The sequence below is a fragment of the Xiphophorus maculatus genome, chromosome 2 (genome assembly GCF_002775205.1).
Source record: "Xiphophorus maculatus strain JP 163 A chromosome 2, X_maculatus-5.0-male, whole genome shotgun sequence".
Classification (NCBI taxonomy): Eukaryota; Metazoa; Chordata; class Actinopteri; order Cyprinodontiformes; family Poeciliidae; genus Xiphophorus; species Xiphophorus maculatus.
Genome location: NC_036444.1, coordinates 11631168 through 11650572, shown reverse-complemented (window position 1 = coordinate 11650572; position 19405 = coordinate 11631168). Strand labels below are relative to the sequence as shown.

Here is a 19405-nt window from a genome sequence, read left to right as displayed (position 1 = left end):
AGGTTGTGTGAAAATATGCTTTATTGTTTTTGTTTTTTTTTATGTACATGATATTTCCTCAGCTAATGCAATTTTAAGCAATAGTAGAACTCCTAGGCATGAGAGGGATTTTTTTCTTTATATATTCTATTGTTTTGTATGAAAAAATGTGTTCCTTAATAAATAATTTACATTTTATTTGGCTAACATGCATGTTTGTGTTCTGTGTGGGTAAAACCATGTGAGGTAGGTATTGGGAGAACCTGCTAATCCAACACAGGACGGCTTCAAAGACAGACTCTGAGTTGACAGTCTCGTCTATTCACTTTGAAATAGGACACCAATCCCTTATAATCCTGCAAGGAATAAGTAGGTATAGAAAATGGTTAATTCTAAAATAAGTATCCCTAACAAGTCAACAGCCTGATGAACACTGCTGGTTTTCCATTTGATTTCACACACAACTGTTAATTATAGTGGAAATGGAGACATTATTTTTTAAACGCATCACAACTGTAGGATTTGAATCCAATTATGTTCACAGTAAAATAGCATTTATATATATATATATATATATATATATATACACTGCTCAAAAAAACAAAGGGAACACTTAAACAGGTGTTTAACACTTAAAGTGTTCCCTTTATTTTTTTTGAGCAGTATATTTAAAGAATAGAATTTCTGTTCACTAACATGGAACTTAAAATCTGTTGAATTGCATTAAGCTTGGATTTGGGAGTTGGGATGGAAAAAAAATGTTTCATAAATTGGGTTTTCTATGAAATTGGAATTAAATCTAAGATTTTGATGCAAAGTATCAAATAAAACAAGAGTAACCACTAAATATTAGTAATTAACCTAGATTTTAATAAATAAAAAAAAGCATTTCAAATCCGGTTTGCAGTAATGAGAAGTGTAAAATAAGTTATGAAATCGTGAATGTATTTTCATCATAGGTGGTCGCAAAAGTCCAAGGTAAAATTTACACATGTAAAATATGTCAGCATTTAATACTGTATCAACAAAAACACAATTATCTACTTTAGGTATTTTAGATTCCATAAAAAAAATCTTAGCACTGCTTTAAAACAATGTTTACTTGTACCTCAACCATGGCCAGTTGATGGCAGCAAAGCGCCTTTGACATCTCTTAAGACACCGCAGAGTAAGTAGAGTCCCTCGCTCATCAGATAGCGGCAGAGATGGCCGCCTGTGGTTTGTTCCGTTCATTTTCTTCCAACTTTTCCACAGTTTGGCCTTTACTTGCCCGCTCACCGCTGCTCTCTCCTCTGAGACTGACACCTACAGCTTATAATGGGAGAACACTAGCTTCTTCAAGCCGATTATCAGCAGGTATCTGTCCCTGGATTTGTTTAGACTAGCACGTTAGCCCACAGTCTACATAGCAGCACCAACAGGAGGGGGAAAGGACATGGTAGAATGTCAGCTCTGCTACATGTATGGTTGTCACATGCACCAAAGACTACAGAGTCTGTTGTTTTGTCTTACAGCACTTAAGTTCACAGACAAACACGAATGGATTCGAGTAGAAGATAACGGAACAGGTACAGTCGGCATCAGCAACTTTGCACAAGTAAGTTTCCAATGTCCCACATGCCCTGAAGTAAATGATTTCAGTGATCTTTGACCGTGTTGTCGGTCACTTGCAGGAGGCGTTGGGAGATGTAGTCTACTGTGGACTACCAGAGGTGGGAACACAGCTTGCCCAGCAGGGTATGAAGTTTTCTACATGGTTTTGTGAACCCAATTGCAAATACTGGATAGTTTTAGCTGGGTTTTTTTTTTATTTTAATTTTTTTAAAACATCACATGTTTTTAAAACATCACTGGCATTTAGCTGGTTTTTCATAGGAAAACCAGCTAAATGCCAGAAAAAATTTAATTTTCTCTTACAGGAAGACTTTTCTGGTAAATGGTTAAAATGACTGGTTGCTACCAGCCATGTTTATAATACTGGTTCTTGAAAGAGTCATTTTAGTTTAGATATGTCAATTATCTAAACTTGACATATTGCTTTTGAACTATATCAATGAGCTTACGTGGCACAGTTTAATTGATAAATCATGAATATATGTATAACTTAAATCAACTCAGAAACATCTTTTAAATAGAACCATTTATCTTTTTAAATCATTTACAGTTCAAATAATTCAGAATAGAAAACAAAGTTAAAACTGTATTTAAAATTATTGATTTGTATTTATATTCATGTTTCGTTTATTTAAACAGCTTTGTTTAAATTTATTAGAGTAAGACCATTTTGTTTGTGCTATGCATTAGCATATGGTACACAAAATGGGCTACTGGGCAGGGATTTCCCTACAGCTAAGATATGAAAATAATAACTCTAAAAAGATTAACCATTTATGTACATATTTTCTCAGATGAGTTTGGAGCTCTGGAAAGTGTAAAGGCAGCAAGTGAACTTTATTCACCCTTGACTGGAGAAGTTGTAGAGGTAAACACACTACTGGCAGACAACCCCGGTTTGGTCAACAAATCCTGCTATAAAGATGGTGAGTATTCTCACAACCTAACACTGCACGTCTGTCTAGCTGACGCCTTAAGCTCTGTAAAAAGGAGATTCTTGTGTTCAATGAAAAAGCATGTTGAGTTGCACCGTTTCTTTTTAATATGTGTAATTCCTAAATTGTTTCTCAGCTCTTGATGTAAAACATACCAATCCATAACACTGGAGCATTTAGTTAAAGTATAGCTCAACTGAACAAATGAATGGGCTTTCTGAAACACAAGCCTGACAGTTTAGCTTTAGGTAATACTGCTGTGTGTTCAGGTAAAGGAAAAAAATATATAGATATATGTATATCATGTGGCGTCGAGAAAAACAATATTTAGTAAAACATATATATATATATATATATATATATATCAAGAAAGCAAATGTTGCTTTTACTAAATATTGTTTTTCTCGAGGCCACATGATTCTTTTGTTGGACAATAGATGGCAGCATTGTACAAGTATATCATTTTACTAACAGTAATAAAAACTTTCCTTTTTTACTCCTAAAAAAGCCTACATGAAGCCAGTGTGACAAAAAAAAACAACAATGCTGTGTATTTTGCTCTGAATTATAATTTTAAAAATGTGATGCCAACTAAACAAATCTCTTGGGTTTCTTAATTTCTTGAAATATATTTTAAGAACTTTACTGTTTTGCATATGGAAGAAATATTTTTAACTCATTTTCTCAAAAAGCAAATCCATGCAGCTCGTTCATGGTTAAATCACATCTTACACTGATTTCCTTTAGGTTGGCTGATGAAGATGACGATTGCAAAACCCGCTGAGCTCGACTCTCTAATGGACGAGGCAGCATATGAGAGATACATCCACTCCATCGAGGACTAACCTTAGGTTGTTTAACGGTTATTATGCTCCTGCTTTATTTCCATCATTACTGGCAGGGAGGAGCATTTGATGTGCCTCTCGGTTCCATCACAATGCTTAGCATCCAGCAGCAAAGATGTACAGCTCTGTACTGGTGATCTGCCTGGGCTGTAGAAATGTGAACTTTAGAAAGTCTTTACCTACTGAAAACGACTGACTTTAGGGGACCTCTCAGTCTGCACTGACTAAAAATCCTGACTTCTTACAGTTGCACAATCTTTAAGCCGACGAAAAGAAATCAAGTCATTTAAAAAAGCTTCCAAGCATTTCAGTCAAACCTGAAATTCAGCCTTTGTATACGTAGACTTAAAAAGCACTTTGGTCTTTATGGTATTAATTTGGTTTGTGAACACTGTGGATATGGGACCTGTGTAATAGAAAAATAAACATTTCCTTACATGTTCAGTTTGTGTGGATTTTATTTCCGAACTTTCAGACGGTATATTTAAAGCAAAATCGGTTTACAGTTTGTACATCTTTGGTTGTTGTTGTGGCTGCACCAAATCATACAAAGAAACATCCAGCTTCCAGCCTCATATAAGACGCATAAAAAATACTTAATCCAAATGCAACAAGACAGGAAAATAACCACCTCAAACTAGACCAAAGGCAACCAGCAGGACCTGACAGCAGATGATGGGTGGAGAAACACACGGCAGCTTTGGCTTTAATAATTGATTTGACAACAGAATAAACTGTTCAGGCTTTAACGCCACATTAGGAAGAGATGCATCTGTTGGTTAACAGGGACTATAGTAGCAGTTTATATTATGTGATTTTATATAATAGCTTAGTGAATCTTTGATTTAAAAAAATGCAGCTTTACCACCAATGGAGGTAGGAAACAAGTTCTCAATATTCTATCATATTTTTATGTGAAGAATCCACACAAAGTAACAGGTATTTGTAGAATGAAAGAGAAATTACGCACGTTTAATTTTTTTGGATGCTTCCAGATGAAATTCAGTGTGCCTTCAATAGTTGTGTAAATGCTAAATAGAGTCCATCTGTGTTCACTCTTGGGATGAATATAGTTGTTCTGAGAAGATCTCAGAGGTTTGTTAGAGAAAATAACGGTATCATGAAGACAAAGATCAAATTGGAATGCTTCAAGGACAATGTGGAAGATTTTAAAGGATTTGTAAATTTTTTACAGAATATTGTTCACACTCTGGCACCATCAAACCTATCAAGACATCTCCAACCCCCTGAACTGACTGGCCAGGTAGGAGCAGTATTAAACAAGGAAGCAACAAAGAGGCTCTTATTAACTTTAATGGAGCAGCAGAGATCTGTAAGTCAGGTGGGAAAATGGTTGTACATTCCAAAGATACAACTTTTGTAGATAAGTGGTGAGACTAGAGACACCAGATTGAAGAAGATGACACCAAAATTGGACTTTCTGGCCAATACGTACATTATGCATGGTTGAAACTTAATATTGGACATCACCCTGAACATCCCATCCTCAGGGTGGATGGTGGTGGCAGCTTCATTTTGCTGATGCAGGAATAGGGAAACTGGTTAAAGTTGATGGGAAAGTGAATGGAGCCAAAAGCAATCACTGTTTTCCAGGAAAAAAAGCTATGGGAAGTTAAAAATATCTTGAGATTTACAAGAATAACCCCAAAAACAGCAAGAGATGCAGTGGAATGGATTGAATCAAAGTATATACACGTCTGAATGGCCCAAAGTTCAAACCTAAATCCAACTAAGAATCTGTGGCAACCTGAAAATTGGTCTTCAGAAAATTCGTCACAGATTCTCTTCATTGTAACTACTTTGCAAAGAAGAATGAGATTAAATTTCCAAATCAAAGGACAAAGCATCAGTTTCCTTCGACTTCATAGTTGTGCACTACATTGTACTGATGTGTTACATAAAATCCCAATGCAGTACATTGTGGTTATAATGTAGAAAAATTTGAAAAAGTTTTCTGCTGTCTCAACCAACATTGTAGTGTGCATGTAGAGGGATGGAAGCCGCTTGTGGAGACAGCTGTTCACTTTAAAAGATACACCAGCAATGTGTGTATTTTATGTACATTACAATTTTGTAACTTTGATCCTTGAAGTATTTCATGTTTCTTCTCTGGTTCAGTTCCTTGAAGCGATGGCACCACCGGGTACAACAGAGAACTTGTCCTTGGCTGTTGAAGTCCTTCTGGCCCTTCCGCGGTTTGATGGAGCCGGAGGGAGCCCCTCCATTCTGCGGTAATCCCTCTCTAGTCTCTCCTGTCTGTGTGCTCCCTCGTACATCACACTAGCTGTAAAGTCCGTCTCATTTAGGAACGCTATGGTCTCGTCCCTCTTGCGGCTCACGTATCCTTTCAGGACAGCGTTGTAAGGGTTTGAAGCAGCATCTGCGTCCGGGTCTTCCAGCTGGTGTTTGAATTCCATGCGGGTGATGACAGGCAGCAGGAACTGTTTCCCCTCTGTCACCACAGCCCCGTCCCAGTGAGATACACCTAGAGCCTCAGACACAAGGCGTTTGGGCAAAGGCACCAAATCACAGCCTGAGCGCTTGTCAACATACTGTTCAAACTGCTTGCGCACCAGAGCTACATCTTGTAGAGATTTGCTCCTCTGCTCCTCTAGATTGGTAACTATTCGTTCAGGATACGTCTGGCCAAACACCACACCTAAGAGGCAACAGAAAATATGAAAGTGAGTTAGGACCCCTGAATCAGAAGTCGTTCAACCTGAAAACATTTGATAAATTTCTCACCTGTTCGCCGCAGGATGGATGCAGGACATTTCCAGGGTTTGTGTATGAGCTCGTCTGGCAAATCTGCAAGCTCAGGACACCATTTCCTGACATAGCTGCCGTACGGGTCACAGGTCATTGCTGCATCAACTGGATGCATCACGAAGTTCCAGTGATCCAGGCCACACATACCACCATTCTGCCACATCATAGCATCGATAGCAACATCTGCATCCATGAGGGTGTCCTAAACATGAATAAATACTTGATGCAGTTCAGTAAGTTTAGGTAAGTTAGACTTTTTATTGTTTTACATGTTTCTCCCAGTCAAAGGTAGGGAGAGTAAAAGTTTCTTAAAGCTGAGTTCTGTAGGTTTGAAGATTTCTAATTATAGGATAAAACCAGAGCTGATCGAATGCAGCTCAAGTTTATGACAAACCAGTGAAATATCCCTTACAAAGTTGTAAGCTACAAATCAAATACACATTAGCATTGCAGCATTAGCATCATCATCACCCACCTCTGGTGTATGAACAGCAATATTTTGTTGCTTTGTTCACCTCACCGGAATGAATACCTCATTCCTCAGAGCTAAAATATGCAATTGCTGAGTTATTTTATTCCTCAGTTTTTGTAGTGTCTTCTGCCAGGCCTTAAACCCCAGGTTGGTGGGCCAAGTTCCCAACATAAGAAAACATTTTTGTATCTGCAAGATTCTTACCTGGAACCAGCGATAGCCCTCTTGCCAAGGCAGATGGAGATACGCAATGAGAAAAGATGCCACTACATGTCGCATGTAGTTGTTCATCCAGCCTGTCAGCCATAGCTGCCTCATGGCTGCGTCAACCAGAGGGTAGCCGGTTTTACCTTTCTGCCAAGCCTTTAGGTGGCGGCAATCAGTGCTCCAACGTAAAGCCTGCAAGTAACAGAAAATTAATAATTCTTTGTAATTAATACAAAGAATTATATACATTGATAATGTGCTAATATAACAGTGTATCTTAACCTTGTATGGAGGTCTGAGTGATTCCCAGGGCAGATCAGGAAACAGTGTTAGCTGCCAGTATGCCAAATCCCTCCAGGCCAGCTTCCGTTGGAACTTTGGGGGTCGACACCTGGCTCCTTTGGCATCCCATAGAAGCCAGCGTGGACTGAGCTGACCGAAGTGCAGGTAGGGAGACAGACAGCTGGTGTTCGGAGCATCTGCCCTGCCTGACTCTTTTTCATATCTATACACACCTAGAAATTGAAGGAATAAACATACGCAACTAGTTAACAGCTTTCTAAGTAAAACTCCAATGCAATTTATGTTTACTAGACACAGAGACGCTTCACCATCATGAAGAAAAGCTTCCAGTCGGGCATGTGCTCCGTCTTCACTAAAGTCCCAGGACTTGCGAATGTTTTCAGCCCAGTCAATCTGTAGACAAAAATAAGACAACACCATCACATTAAAACTGCAAACCTCAATTTCAATAGGATATTAGGTGATAAACCAACACTAAGTGGTATGCTTTTTCAATCAGTAGGAAAATGGAGAAGGCTTCTCCATTTTTTTTTCAGAAATAACTAAATAAAATCTAAAATTGTGATGTGTATCTGTGTTTAGTCCCACTTTGCTATAATACCTCCAGGTAAAATCCAGTATAACCAATTGAATTCTGAAGTCACTAAATCATTAGAGTTGTCCTCTGTGTATTTTAATATCATCATAGCTGTTTGATAAGGTTTCAGAGGTTTGTTGGAATACATTAGTGTACAAACAGCATTATAAAAACCAATACAGATTTGAAGGACAGCTAAGTAGTTAAAAAAGTTCCAACCTTTGAAAATCTCACCAGTTCAATTTATCATCTGAAAATGTAAGCACTGTGGCTCGTTTGTAAAGCTACCAAGACATACAGTAAGTTCCAGCTAAAAGGAGAGATAGGGCAAGGAAGCAGCAAAGAGGCTTTTTTAAATGTTTTAATTGTTAACGAGTTATTTAGTTTCTCTGCTCACAATTGTGCCGTCCTTCCTGCGTGGCATGCGTGCGAGGCCAAGCTTATCCAATGGGACACCTTGTGGCCAGCGGGTAGGTGAAGGAAGAGACACTGGTGGGTCCAGAGGAACACCTATAGAAGCTCCTGGGTTTTGTCTGCAGCAGTTCATGAAATGAGACACTGAACCTATGCCTACATCACAGAGAAAAAAAGTATAACCTGATCAAAATGTTCACATTTCATTTTAGCTTTAATATAAAGTGAATTTTGTCAGGACAAACCTCTGAGCCCCACACCCTCTGTGCTGACAGAAAACGGATCTCTGAGACAGTACGAGTGGAACATTTTACATTCAACACCTTCTTTGTGCAGGGCTGAGAAGACCACATCATCCCTCTCCTTCAGCCATGGTTCGTACAAAGCATTAGCCATCACAGTTTGTGCCCCGGTCTCCTTTACTAATGTTTTCAGCGTATGCAGAGAAGATCCGTCTTTGTTCTCATCTCCACTGGCTTTGAGAAAGATGAGATGACTGCCAATCCGCCCCAGGGATGCACAAAAGCAAGACAAAGCCTGATGAAGCCAGTATTTACCTGTTACATAAAGGACGTTTAGTTAGTGAATACATTAGAGACTAAGATTGTATCAACTTTCAGCTGTGTCAAAACAAAATTATATTTAATTTTCACAAAATTAAATTAAACAGATATTTTCACAAACAAATTATCTGAGTATTAGGGCAACTTACAAGCTCCCCCCATAGCAAGGGTGACCCCTGAGCCCTCCTCCTCCTCAGGACTCCAAATAAAGACAGGAATGACAGGTGCACCCAGTTCAAGACATCTGATGAGTGCAGGGTTATCACAGAGTCTAAGGTCTCTCCTGAACCAAAGTAAAACAGGTGGTGGCGCTGATGGAGAACGCTTTAAACCTACAATCTGCTGGGCAGCTACTTTTCGCCGTTGCCGCCTATTTTTAGAACATCTCGGTTTCTTTGATAGATCCTCCTTCTTCATAACTTGGCCACTTACGGATGCTGTGTTTGTAATAGAAAATGAGGTAGAGGAATCTGGAACATAAAGAGCCTGGCTTGTTCCAAGTGATTTGTTATCAACACCTTCAACATGTGTACTTTTATAAGTTTGGTTCTCTCGGAAGTTTTCCTTACTACCGGACATTGACTGTGCCACGAAGGCACTCTTTTCTCTGCCAGGTACATCTTCTTGTTGGGTGCAACTATTTCCTTGAGTTTTTGCATTTGAATTGCATAGAACGCTGCTTGCATTGCCTCCGACTGCAGGATGCGGGGTCATTTGGTTAGGGGTTGATATCTGCTGATCCTTCATATCCAGAAGAGAGAGAGCCAAAGCAAGCTCCAGCTCATCATCCTCCATCTAGAAAAAATACAAAAAGTGTGGGTTTTTAATGGAAACAAAAAGATTTCAAATATATTTGCATAAACAACAATTTTTCTTTTTGCAGGACTACATCAGAAGTGTTTGACTCCAATTATTAAGGGTCACTGATATATACGTTGTAGATGTTTTATGGTTCCGACACAGTTAATTCAAGTGACTGAAATACCTCTACCTCCTCAAGTTATCCAGAGGCCTGGTAATGAGCCAATCATTAGTCAGGTGTGTTGATCTGCCATTAAGGCCCAAATTTGGAGACTTTGTGCTTCAAAGTCTCAGGTACAGTGTCCTAAATACACTGTACCTTAATTGAGCAAAGTAAAAGTAACAATTTTAGCACAAACAGGTTTTAATTTAGGCATGTTCCAAATTCAACCCAGACAGGGGTCTCCATCTCCAATACTCAAGAGATACTGCTTGCAACTTTTACATACATCGCTGCTCAATCAAATGGTTGAATTATCTCTTCAGCATGCCATCAAGTTCAGCAGAGGCCCGGTGACGACACAATCATTTGGTTTAGATGTGCTGGAGCACGGACGCATCTAAAAGCTGCATAGCAGTAGCTCTTTAGGACTGTAGTTGGAGACCTCTGACCCAGACCATTGTGCTGTCAACTCCAACAGATGCTTAGAGTGATCACAGACGTCAGAAAAACTGTGTGCCAAAAGAAACTTTAAGAAAAACTGACTATCGCTGCTGACAGTTTCACAATACACACATTTAGTTAAACAAAAAATAAGTAAGCTGTGTGATGCTGTTTATGATGAGATGCAGCTCATGGGAGAATCTGAATCAACCTTTTGATAGGTACATACCATGAAACAGGTTCTACCACATACTGACTGATTAGGACTGGATACAAACACACGCCACACCTTTTAGAAATATTTATTTATTTATTTATTTATTTTAATTAAACATGCAAACAAAAAAAGCAAATGCATTAAAAGTTTAAAATAATGTATAACTTGCTTTACACTTTACAATTATTCACTCCTTTGTGTTGAATTAATACTTGAAAAAGAATTATTGCACAGATGTTATTGACGAGCCTCAATTAGTGGTAACTTTTTTTCTAGCTAGCAAGAATAGCAATAACTATGAAACAAAATCGATGAAAAAGATCAAAACTAACAAACAGTTTGATGTTACTTAGTTGTAAATTTGTAAACTATAGTTGGAAAGTTTTAAACTTGCCTGTTGCTATTTTGCTCCGAGGTTAATGGTATTAAATTATTACTGCAACCCATTTATTAACTATGTGCCTTTTGAGTAACTGTTTGCTTTAATGTTGCTGCTTTTTAAACCCACATTATAACCCATTAGCTACTTCCATCTAAAAAGTGGACACACTTTTTTTAATGTAGTCTTTTTTTTCCTCACTGACCTTTGAGAAATATCCCTGGTAGATGAAACTGAGGACAGAGTGCAGCCGGATGTTGGCCGTGGACAGTGGCTTGATGATGGACAGAAACTGCAAACGCGTCTCTTGGTGCCCCAGGATGGACACACACATCGCGAAGAAGCCCTCCGGATCTTCTCGACCCACCAGCACCTCCCTCAACATCTGTCTCACCGCAGCTTGGCCACCGGCGGCTGAGTGAGGCATCTTAGATGTGAAAAGTGATGGTATAGTACAAGTAAAAGTGTGCTAAAGTAAAATGTAACTGACGAACATTACGTTCTCTGCCACCGGTACTCGTTACCAAACACCAGCTGACTAGTAGTTACAAAAGCCATGTGTGTGTGTTTTATAACCCATGTAATAAGTTGACCCTACCAGTAGAGGGAGCAAAAACGTAACGAAAAGCAGACAAAAAAGACGAGTGAAACTGCTTCGCCATGTGAGTAACAGAAGGAACTCCTTGTTTACATTTCATTAATTAGACAGAAGGTAGAGCCGCATAGATGAATTTATGATTTAGAAAAATAATTGTCTGCAGCATACTCGAGGCTTCCTCTGCTTCAGTTTATAAGGTATTCTTGATTTTAACAAATTAGGCAGAAAGTTCATCTGGGGGCTCCAGAAGTCTACACACAATCAAACACAGTGTTGATAGATGTAATGTTGCTGTGAAATCATGTCCTTTGTGTTTTATTTTATTATTATTATTGCGAAGCTTTAATCTCGACAAGCGTTTGTTCCTTTTTCGCTATGCACACTGTGATGAGAAAGCAAGAAACAAAAAAGAGAGAGAAAAAAAAACAAAGCCAGGAGACAGTGTACCCAGCAGTGAATTTTTAATCATGGTCTGCATTCCCTGCTGTTTAAGGGTCGCTAAGTAATTGATTTTTCTAATGAGACAACGTGCAAATTTTGAACACAAGCAGCAGGGGGTGGTGCTTTGCCAGACTTGTGGACCAACTTGCAAAAAAAAAAAAAAAACAATAAAGAAGAAGATTAGAAGCAGTATCAAAAATGTGACTTTAGACTTCAGCACCAAGGGCCTTTTTTCTAACTTCCATGTGAAGAGCAGTGACAAGAGCTCTGGTATGTGAGGAAGGCAACCCAGAAAGAGAGGAAGAAGGGAAAAAGATTGAGAGAGAGGGAGAATCAATAGTGTTTAGACAGAGAAGTGGAGTCTAAGTGTGTGATCAATAGAGAGCAGAGAGGAGAGATTAGCTGCTTTTCTCCCTCAAACTAACACTGACAAATTGGTGAATTGGTGTATCGGCCCTTGGGCTAAACGGATTGACCTGCTGTTTCCATGTACCACCGTGTACTGTCAATAAAGATCTGTGTTCGTTGCGACTCTCAATGAAGAGAGTGAATGAAGCAACAGAGGAGAGGAAAAGGCGAATGGACAGCAGGAAACAAAATGTAAGAAGTGCAACCTCAGGTAAGGCTGGATACACACAAAATGTCCTCACCTCTGTCTCATTAACAAACGCGCATTCACACGGGCATCCTCGTGCACAGCGTTATAAAACCATAATAACATCTCCAGGAAAATTAATGGAAAGACAGATTAAAAACTAAGTGAGGAGAAACGGGGCAGTGGTGTAGCTATTTGCAACTCATAAATCATCCTGACACACCCACGCGCATGTCGACACACACACACATGTGTATACACACACACACTCACACACGTACTGTAATTAACCACAGGCTATTTACTCTCTCCTGCTGTAAATTAGACATGCAGACACAGTTATTACATTAGGGGAATCTGCCATGCAGAATGCTAACAGGAAGAGGAGGGTGGCGGGACACACAGGTACACAACACAAGCAGCTCATATAAAAATAAATACACACACACTTGCATGTACACAAGAAAGAAGCTATGGAAGAATCATAGACTGACAGGAGTGAAAATGAAGCTGCAGCACAGAGAATAGGGGCCCCCAGCTCTTTGTTCCCTGCTGCATTTCATTATCTGAAACGCCAGCCGACACACACACGACTCACGCTCACACAGACACACGCAAACGCACCTCCCCCTCCCCTAAAGCTGTCTGCCTTCCACTCTATGCACACCGCATACACACATAAAAAAAGAAGAGGAAAATAGAGATACTGCGTCAGTGCCATTCACTGGCATCTGGAGTTGGTCATGACAAGCATGTCTGCATGGTCATCTTTAAATCAGCAAGCGCAGAAGGTGCTCTGAGTCTCCCTCATCTGTTCTTTAAAGAAAGCACTGTCCCATAACTTCCATTTTTAAGTACAGCAAAAAGATACGTGGGCTTGATTGAAGAAAGTATTGGTATTCCATCTGGGGGAGCTTTTAACAGTTTTTCGTTTTTTATTCTTGCAGTCTCTCTGTATGTCCTCTTGTTTCCCCTGCCTCCCTCACCCCTCTCTGTCCCTCTGTTTTCCCACGGTGATCGATAGCTCATTACAATCATTGACTGCAGCTCATCAGCACCTGTTAGAACTGGAGAGACGGAAAAAGGCGCACAAGGCGTCTCGAGATTATCGATAAGTAGTCGGATCTACGTTGAATTTGGCTTATAGTTTCGAATTGGGTATTTTCTATTGCACATCCATCGCCGCAGGTGTCTAGTTTGCCTCTGCTTTATGGTCCGTGGTCTTGGGGAACATCTTATTATGCAACTCACGTGAGTACCGTGGTTTGTTGCTATGGTGATTGCCAGGGGAGCTGGAGTATTATAGGTGTTTATCCTAGACAGGAGCAGGTTACTCTCTATCTATCAGGACATGCCACACAGTTTGGACCACACAATAAGATCAACACATGCAGTCACATGAGGGCAAATGAAAGACATATACAAATGCATTGATATTCCAAGGAAAAAGTAACCTTGTATAAACACAAAGTTGTTGCTTTAATGCGTTGATCCAAATGTTTGTTTTTGGAGAGAATAGATTGTGAGCTAAAAGAGGGAAACAGAGAAAAATGGGTCGAGTCAGAAAAGCCATTAGAAACTGCACACCATAGTTAAAAGCAATGAAAAATGTGTTAAAAACAGAATAAAACCTCCAGAGGTCCCCCATGGATTCACACTCAGGATGTGGTCTAAAGAAAAAAAGAATATTGGCGTGAGTGTGAATTTTTAAAGAAAAGTGGATATAAATGGGGGAACACAATGGCGGCTAGAAAAAAGCAGAAGTGTCTCCCTTCATGCATAAATTACACACATCATTTACATATTCATTATGTTTTGTGTTATAATGAGAGTATTTGCTTAATAGCTTCACCACCACTGGCAGCTTTTGTTTGACACAACAGAATTTAAAGAGTGGGGGGAAAAAAGAGGAAAAACAAAGGATCGTAGGTCATCTCCGTAAAGTGGGTGAGGTCAATGGTACACAATCAATTTTACTGATAATCGCATCAATCATAATGCTGTATGGTGAGAACAAGCACAACCTGCTCAGGGCTCTTAGAGAAGTGAAATGAAGCAAGGAGAGAGAGGGGGGTTGGTAAAAGTTAATTAAAACAACACAGCTTTCTCCAAACTCAGGGCTTTGGTCGTCCTTCTCTTGTCTCCGTGGAATAAGTAACCGCAGCTGTAATTACCTGCAGGGCAGCCACCGAGATCATTCCTTCAGGTGCTAAAATAGTCCTCCAGATGACAATGAAGGCAGACAATTTGTGTCGGTCCTATGGGGGGAAAAAAAGTTCCAAATGTTTCAGTGAATTGATGTTGGCTGTGTGGGCGATGATATGTAATAAACTGAGAGAGTTAACGATTTAAAAAGTGAATAAATGAAATTAGCTGAAGAAAGTGGGACGGAAATATAGAGACAGGGGGAAGGGCAATGGAAGAATGAACTACAAATGAGAGCGATGGCGGTGGCAGGTTGGCACGGTGCCATCCAGTCAGGACTGAAGCAGGGGCGGGCATGGGCATGGGCGAAGGGGCGAGGAGAATAAGAGTGAAAGACGAGGAGAAACAGACCTCCACAGTGCTTCTATGATGCCACCTTGGCACAGGCAGAGTGGGGCATCATGAACGGGAAACCGGGCAGGGAAAAGGACGATATGGAAAAGACCCGGGTAAAGCGGAGCTTTGAAGTAAGTGAGATACCATCTTACAGAGAATGACTCAGATGTGAATGAATGACAAAGACATAAAAGGATGCTGAAGATGTAAATGATTGACTCTTTAAAAGTGACCATCTGCTTTGAATGTACGATGGATTCTGAAAATGCAATGATCATTTCGACTTTTCGTCCTGTCTCTCTACCAGCCACAGCATGCCAGCCAGCGGGCAGTGTGCCAGTTTGTCCTCATGGCTTACCCGAAGCACTTAAAGCAGATGGCGGAGAATTGTTGCAGTCAAAAACAAAGGGACTCACCTCAGAGGATTTGCCTCTAATCACTGTTTGCTCGGACAAAGCCAAGAGGAAGTGCCCGGGCAACGGTTGCCAGCGGCTGTGATGGCATCTTTTGACGGTTTCGGGGCAATGGAAGAAAGGTGGCATGCTGCCAAGGCAGCGCATTTGTAAACAGAAACATTGATATGTTGAGCGGAACATTTCAAATGCCTTGGATATTTTTGGCAAACACATTACTTCAAGGGAAAGGCTAAAAAGATAAATGGCATCACGCCAAACAAAAACCACGAGGCGTTTACAGGCGCTGCCAAAAGCTATGCTAGCAGGTGGAGAATTGCAGCCCAAAAATAGTAACAACGTGGTACAACTACACTCACAAATGGAGCTTTTGTGAGTGCATGGCTCAAGAAGCCCATTGCCTTGATACCAACTCGACCGTGTGCCAGCTGCTGGACTGAAGGGAAGGATGCTGGACATTACATGGAATGAAGAGAAGTGAATCTACCATTTTTCCTTAGAGAGGAAGAGAAATAATGAGCAAAAGAAGTAAAGGATGTGGAAGGAATTTGTGCTTAACGAAGAACAGTGGGAGTGGGTGGACAGAGATGATGAAGAGCCTCTTTCCTGCTCTTGCACATGTTCTTAAAGGGAAATCCCCTCAGACTGCTATATGTGTAAAAAGAAGGTATGTGTTGGCATCATCTCCAGGGTGTCAAGCTGTGTTTCTCCACTGCCATCCAGGGAGGGTGCTGCTGGAGTCATCAAGGGCGAGCAACAGTCTGGGCATCTCATCTGCAGCTAATTAACAGCCACACACTAATTCTAACAGCCGATCATAATTAGTGATTTAATCGCTCGTCAGCCCTCTCCCCCGCCCCCCTTAAATTGCGCCTCCTATTTGGACACGTGCGGATAAGCCAAAGAACGCTTGATCCCAGCCCCCACCTCCCTCCACTCTTCCTCGATGCGTCTTTTCTTCATCCTTGGCTCCAGACTCCAGTGGGATCTTAATTAAGCCTGGGCTTCATTATGCAAATGGAGTACAATAAGCGACAGCAGAGGTGGAGTTGGATACAGACTGAAAAGGAGTGATGGTAGTGGAAAGCTGGAAATGGAAAACATGTGAAAACCTACAAAAATTATCTTCTCATGTTACTATGTTGCAGTAATTGTGTGTCGTTCTAACATGGATTTCTTCAGTGCTTGCGCTACTACCACATGTTGTCTGAGAGCAAACACCTCATGCAATGAAGCTGCATAGCTGCTGCCTAGGGGAAAACTTCCCTGAAACAACACTGGATATTCAGAATGTCATCTCTCACAAAGAAAATTCTCAAGGGAATCATGACAATGAACCTCTTAATATCACCAGTTGGCTGGATACGGAGAGAGATGGTAGAGATAGGGGGAAAGAAAAGGAGGCAGACAGAAACACTGACAGTGGCAGCAGCATGGCAGCTAATGTCATCTCAGTTTAATCATCGCATAGGATCATGGGGTTCATGAAAATTCATTTGCATATCATTAAATGGAGAGAGGTTATTTGGTGCGGGCCAACAAAATAGGATTGGAAGAAGGAAGGGGGTGAAAAAAAGGAAAATAGTTGGGCTCGTTATTAAACTGCAATGTTTTATAGTCTGCCAGCCGATTCATTTAATTTGAATGTAATTAAAATGTGTCAGGCTCAATCAATCATGCCAACAGGGATACTATCAATGTATCAGTCTGAAAAAAGACTAATCAGAGGATATGCACTTGGACACTTTCCAATAACAGTCAATGAGAGTGGGCTATAATCCTCTGGAAGCTTGACCAACCTCCTTCTTCAGTCGACTATGCAAAAGTGCAAATACTGTGTATTATGTAAAAGCTGTGAAAGATTGTGACATGTAGTGCTTAGTGAGAGGGTGTGCCACTTTGTTCAGTGTTGTCATATTGCCCTACATGTTTTCCTGCTGTTGTATTTTTGGTAGAAGAATTTTTCAGGTATGAAATAGAGCCATCTGCACCTGGACATTTCATATAAACCATGCATCTATGTGGAACCACCAGGTGGACATTTCGTGTAACTAGTTTGACAACAGATGATTTAAACTACGTTTCTAGTCTCTACTAATAGTCTACTACTGGGAAATATGGTCATTGTGACTGCAGTAATTAAAATATACAAGCATTATTGCTTCGGTTGTTGGTTTTGTCAGTGGCTCCAGGTCTTATTTCTGTAACAAATTCATGTATGGAAATTACATTGTGTAATACATTTTAAAGCTGTAAAGTATTTTGTGAAATTGTCATAAAAATATGCATATTTCACATTATCTCATACAGTTTTGTTATTTTTAAAATGGTATAATAGTGACACCACTCTTTCTGTTTACTGTGGTTCTCACCCCAGTGTTCCCTGTTGAATCTGATAAAATATGACAGACTGTGACCACTAATCAAACCAAATGAGGTTTACTCCAGCTCCTGCTGGTAAATATTCTTAAAATAAGGAAATATTATTATTTTACTACAGTTTAAGTTGAAAAGAAATTATATTTATTGGTTGTCAAAGGGAGTTCAAATCACCTCCTATATAGGTACACACTGATGTGTTGTTGATGTAAAACTTTCCCCAGAAGATGACTCTATTTTATAACTAATAAGTCGGGTTTGAAATGGTCAAAACTACCAGAGTATGAAATATTTTAGAAGAATGATGTGGCCCAAATGGGAATCACAATCAAAATAAGCCATAATATTGTGTAATAGACTTTTTTTCAAAAAATAAACATGTAAGTAATACAGTAAATTTGAGAATTCTTATACATTTCATAATTAAAATGTCTCACTACAAAGAGAAATAAACTCACGCTGCATGGTTTGAGTACATGAGTATAAAATGGTTTGTTTACAGGTGTGAAATAGAAGTAGAAAAGGACAAGAAATGTTAAGTATGTTCAAAATGGGGAATGCGCATTCGCAAAGGAGGAAATTCATCCTAAGCCCGCAGTTTCTTTTTGTCCAAGATGTCCATGTTTGGTTTGTATGCGGATGTCAGTGTGCATTCCTCATTTGCATAAGTGATATAATTAGACCGCCCTTTTTGAAAGGAGATCAGTTTGGCAACATGGCAATCACTCTCACATACATACAGTCATGCACACACGTAAACACACTCCTACACACGCTCACTGGCAAGACCACCCCGCACCCCATTCCCAATATCACGGAGGGTCTGTTGTCTGTGAGCAAAGAGTGTAAAGATTAACATAATCCAGCTAATAAGTGTGAGTAATATTCACACAGAGACGCGTGGCATAGACACTCTCCTGCTGATGTGTATTTGTATCTCATTATACATGTAAAGTTCTGTGGCCGCCTGCCAGTGGGGTAATGGGGGTGCTGGTTTAGCGTAGTGGGAGGCATGGAAAAGGGTCGCAAAGTGTGGGTCACAACAAAAATATGTAAGTTGTCCTCTCCTACTTTTGAGAAGAACCAGTATAGTTTTTAGAGACCTAGCAGATAAATAAAAGAGAAGCAGAAATAATAATTTAAAAAAACTGCTATTCCTTTTTTTATTTCTACAAAGGTGCAGTGTCAGTTTTTAAGCAGAATGGAGGAATTATAAATAGTGTATTTGCGCTTGCAGGCTAGCTCTACAACATGATTGATTGGGATGGTGTGACGACCATTAAAAAGTCATTTAAAAGATGGATAGGGACCACATTTCTAAATAAAAACCACTTTATACCTGATGAAGTGCTGAACAAACTCTTCTGCAGAGACATTTACTGATTACTATTGAGGTATGAGTGAGTGTAATGTGGGAAGCTATGTATCAGCTGTGGGAGACACCAGGGCGACAGTCTGCAGCGCAGTTAGGTGGTGAATAGTGACACTGACTTTTATTAAAGCTAAATTTGAATTTTGTTTCAATCAAAAGAAGGACAGATATGTACAAAAAAAAAACATTGATCGAAAAAAATGGCACAAACAACCTTACAGCTATGTGCTTATTAAATTCTATCTGATAGTGCAATGGCTTCAAATGAAAGCTTATCCTCAGAAGCAGAAGGTGTGTCTGCATTTGAGCTCTGTCTCTTTAAGTCGGGGCTCCACCACCGCAGCATGCTTTGGGATTCATGCATAA

At 39.9% G+C, this 19405-nt stretch overlaps 2 protein-coding genes across 2 annotated transcripts; one reads left to right on the top strand and one right to left on the bottom strand.

The window, feature by feature from the left end:
• Positions 1 to 1159: 1159 nt before the first annotated feature.
• LOC102236747 (glycine cleavage system H protein, mitochondrial-like) lies at positions 1160 to 3817 on the top strand. Its single transcript, XM_005802009.3, has 5 exons — positions 1160 to 1335; positions 1494 to 1576; positions 1653 to 1716; positions 2388 to 2519; positions 3276 to 3817. The coding sequence occupies exons 1-5, from the start codon at positions 1185 to 1187 to the stop codon at positions 3371 to 3373; spliced, it is 528 nt and encodes a 175-aa protein (XP_005802066.1). The 5' UTR covers positions 1160 to 1184; the 3' UTR covers positions 3374 to 3817.
• An 852-nt stretch (positions 3818 to 4669) lies between these two features.
• Positions 4670 to 11870, bottom strand: LOC102224933 (deoxyribodipyrimidine photo-lyase-like). The gene is made up of 9 exons (XM_023326738.1): positions 10906 to 11870; positions 8849 to 9494; positions 8382 to 8693; positions 8120 to 8292; positions 7454 to 7538; positions 7125 to 7357; positions 6840 to 7034; positions 6140 to 6365; positions 4670 to 6053 (listed from the first exon to the last, which is right to left on the bottom strand). Exons 1-9 carry the CDS (start codon positions 11125 to 11127, stop codon positions 5509 to 5511), a joined length of 2637 nt encoding a protein of 878 aa, XP_023182506.1. The 5' UTR covers positions 11128 to 11870; the 3' UTR covers positions 4670 to 5508.
• Between the last annotated feature and the right edge of the window lie 7535 nt (positions 11871 to 19405).

What these genes read in the sequence shown, in the direction of transcription:
- LOC102236747 (XM_005802009.3), top strand. Translation starts at nt 1,185, where the DNA reads ATGGCCGCCTGTGGTTTGTTCCGTTCATTTTCTTCCAACTTTTCCACA. An exon ending in TTCAAGCCGATTATCAGCAG is followed by an intron (nt 1,336 to 1,493) that starts GTATCTGTCCCT and finishes TTTGTCTTACAG; the next exon opens with CACTTAAGTTCACAGACAAA. An exon ending in AACACAGCTTGCCCAGCAGG is followed by an intron (nt 1,717 to 2,387) that starts GTATGAAGTTTT and finishes ATATTTTCTCAG; the next exon opens with ATGAGTTTGGAGCTCTGGAA.
- LOC102224933 (XM_023326738.1), bottom strand. Translation starts at nt 11,127, where the DNA reads ATGCCTCACTCAGCCGCCGGTGGCCAAGCTGCGGTGAGACAGATGTTG. An exon ending in CCTTGCTATGGGGGGAGCTT is followed by an intron (nt 8,694 to 8,848) that starts GTAAGTTGCCCT and finishes TTTATGTAACAG; the next exon opens with GTAAATACTGGCTTCATCAG. An exon ending in AGAGGGTGTGGGGCTCAGAG is followed by an intron (nt 8,293 to 8,381) that starts GTTTGTCCTGAC and finishes TCTGTGATGTAG; the next exon opens with GCATAGGTTCAGTGTCTCAT.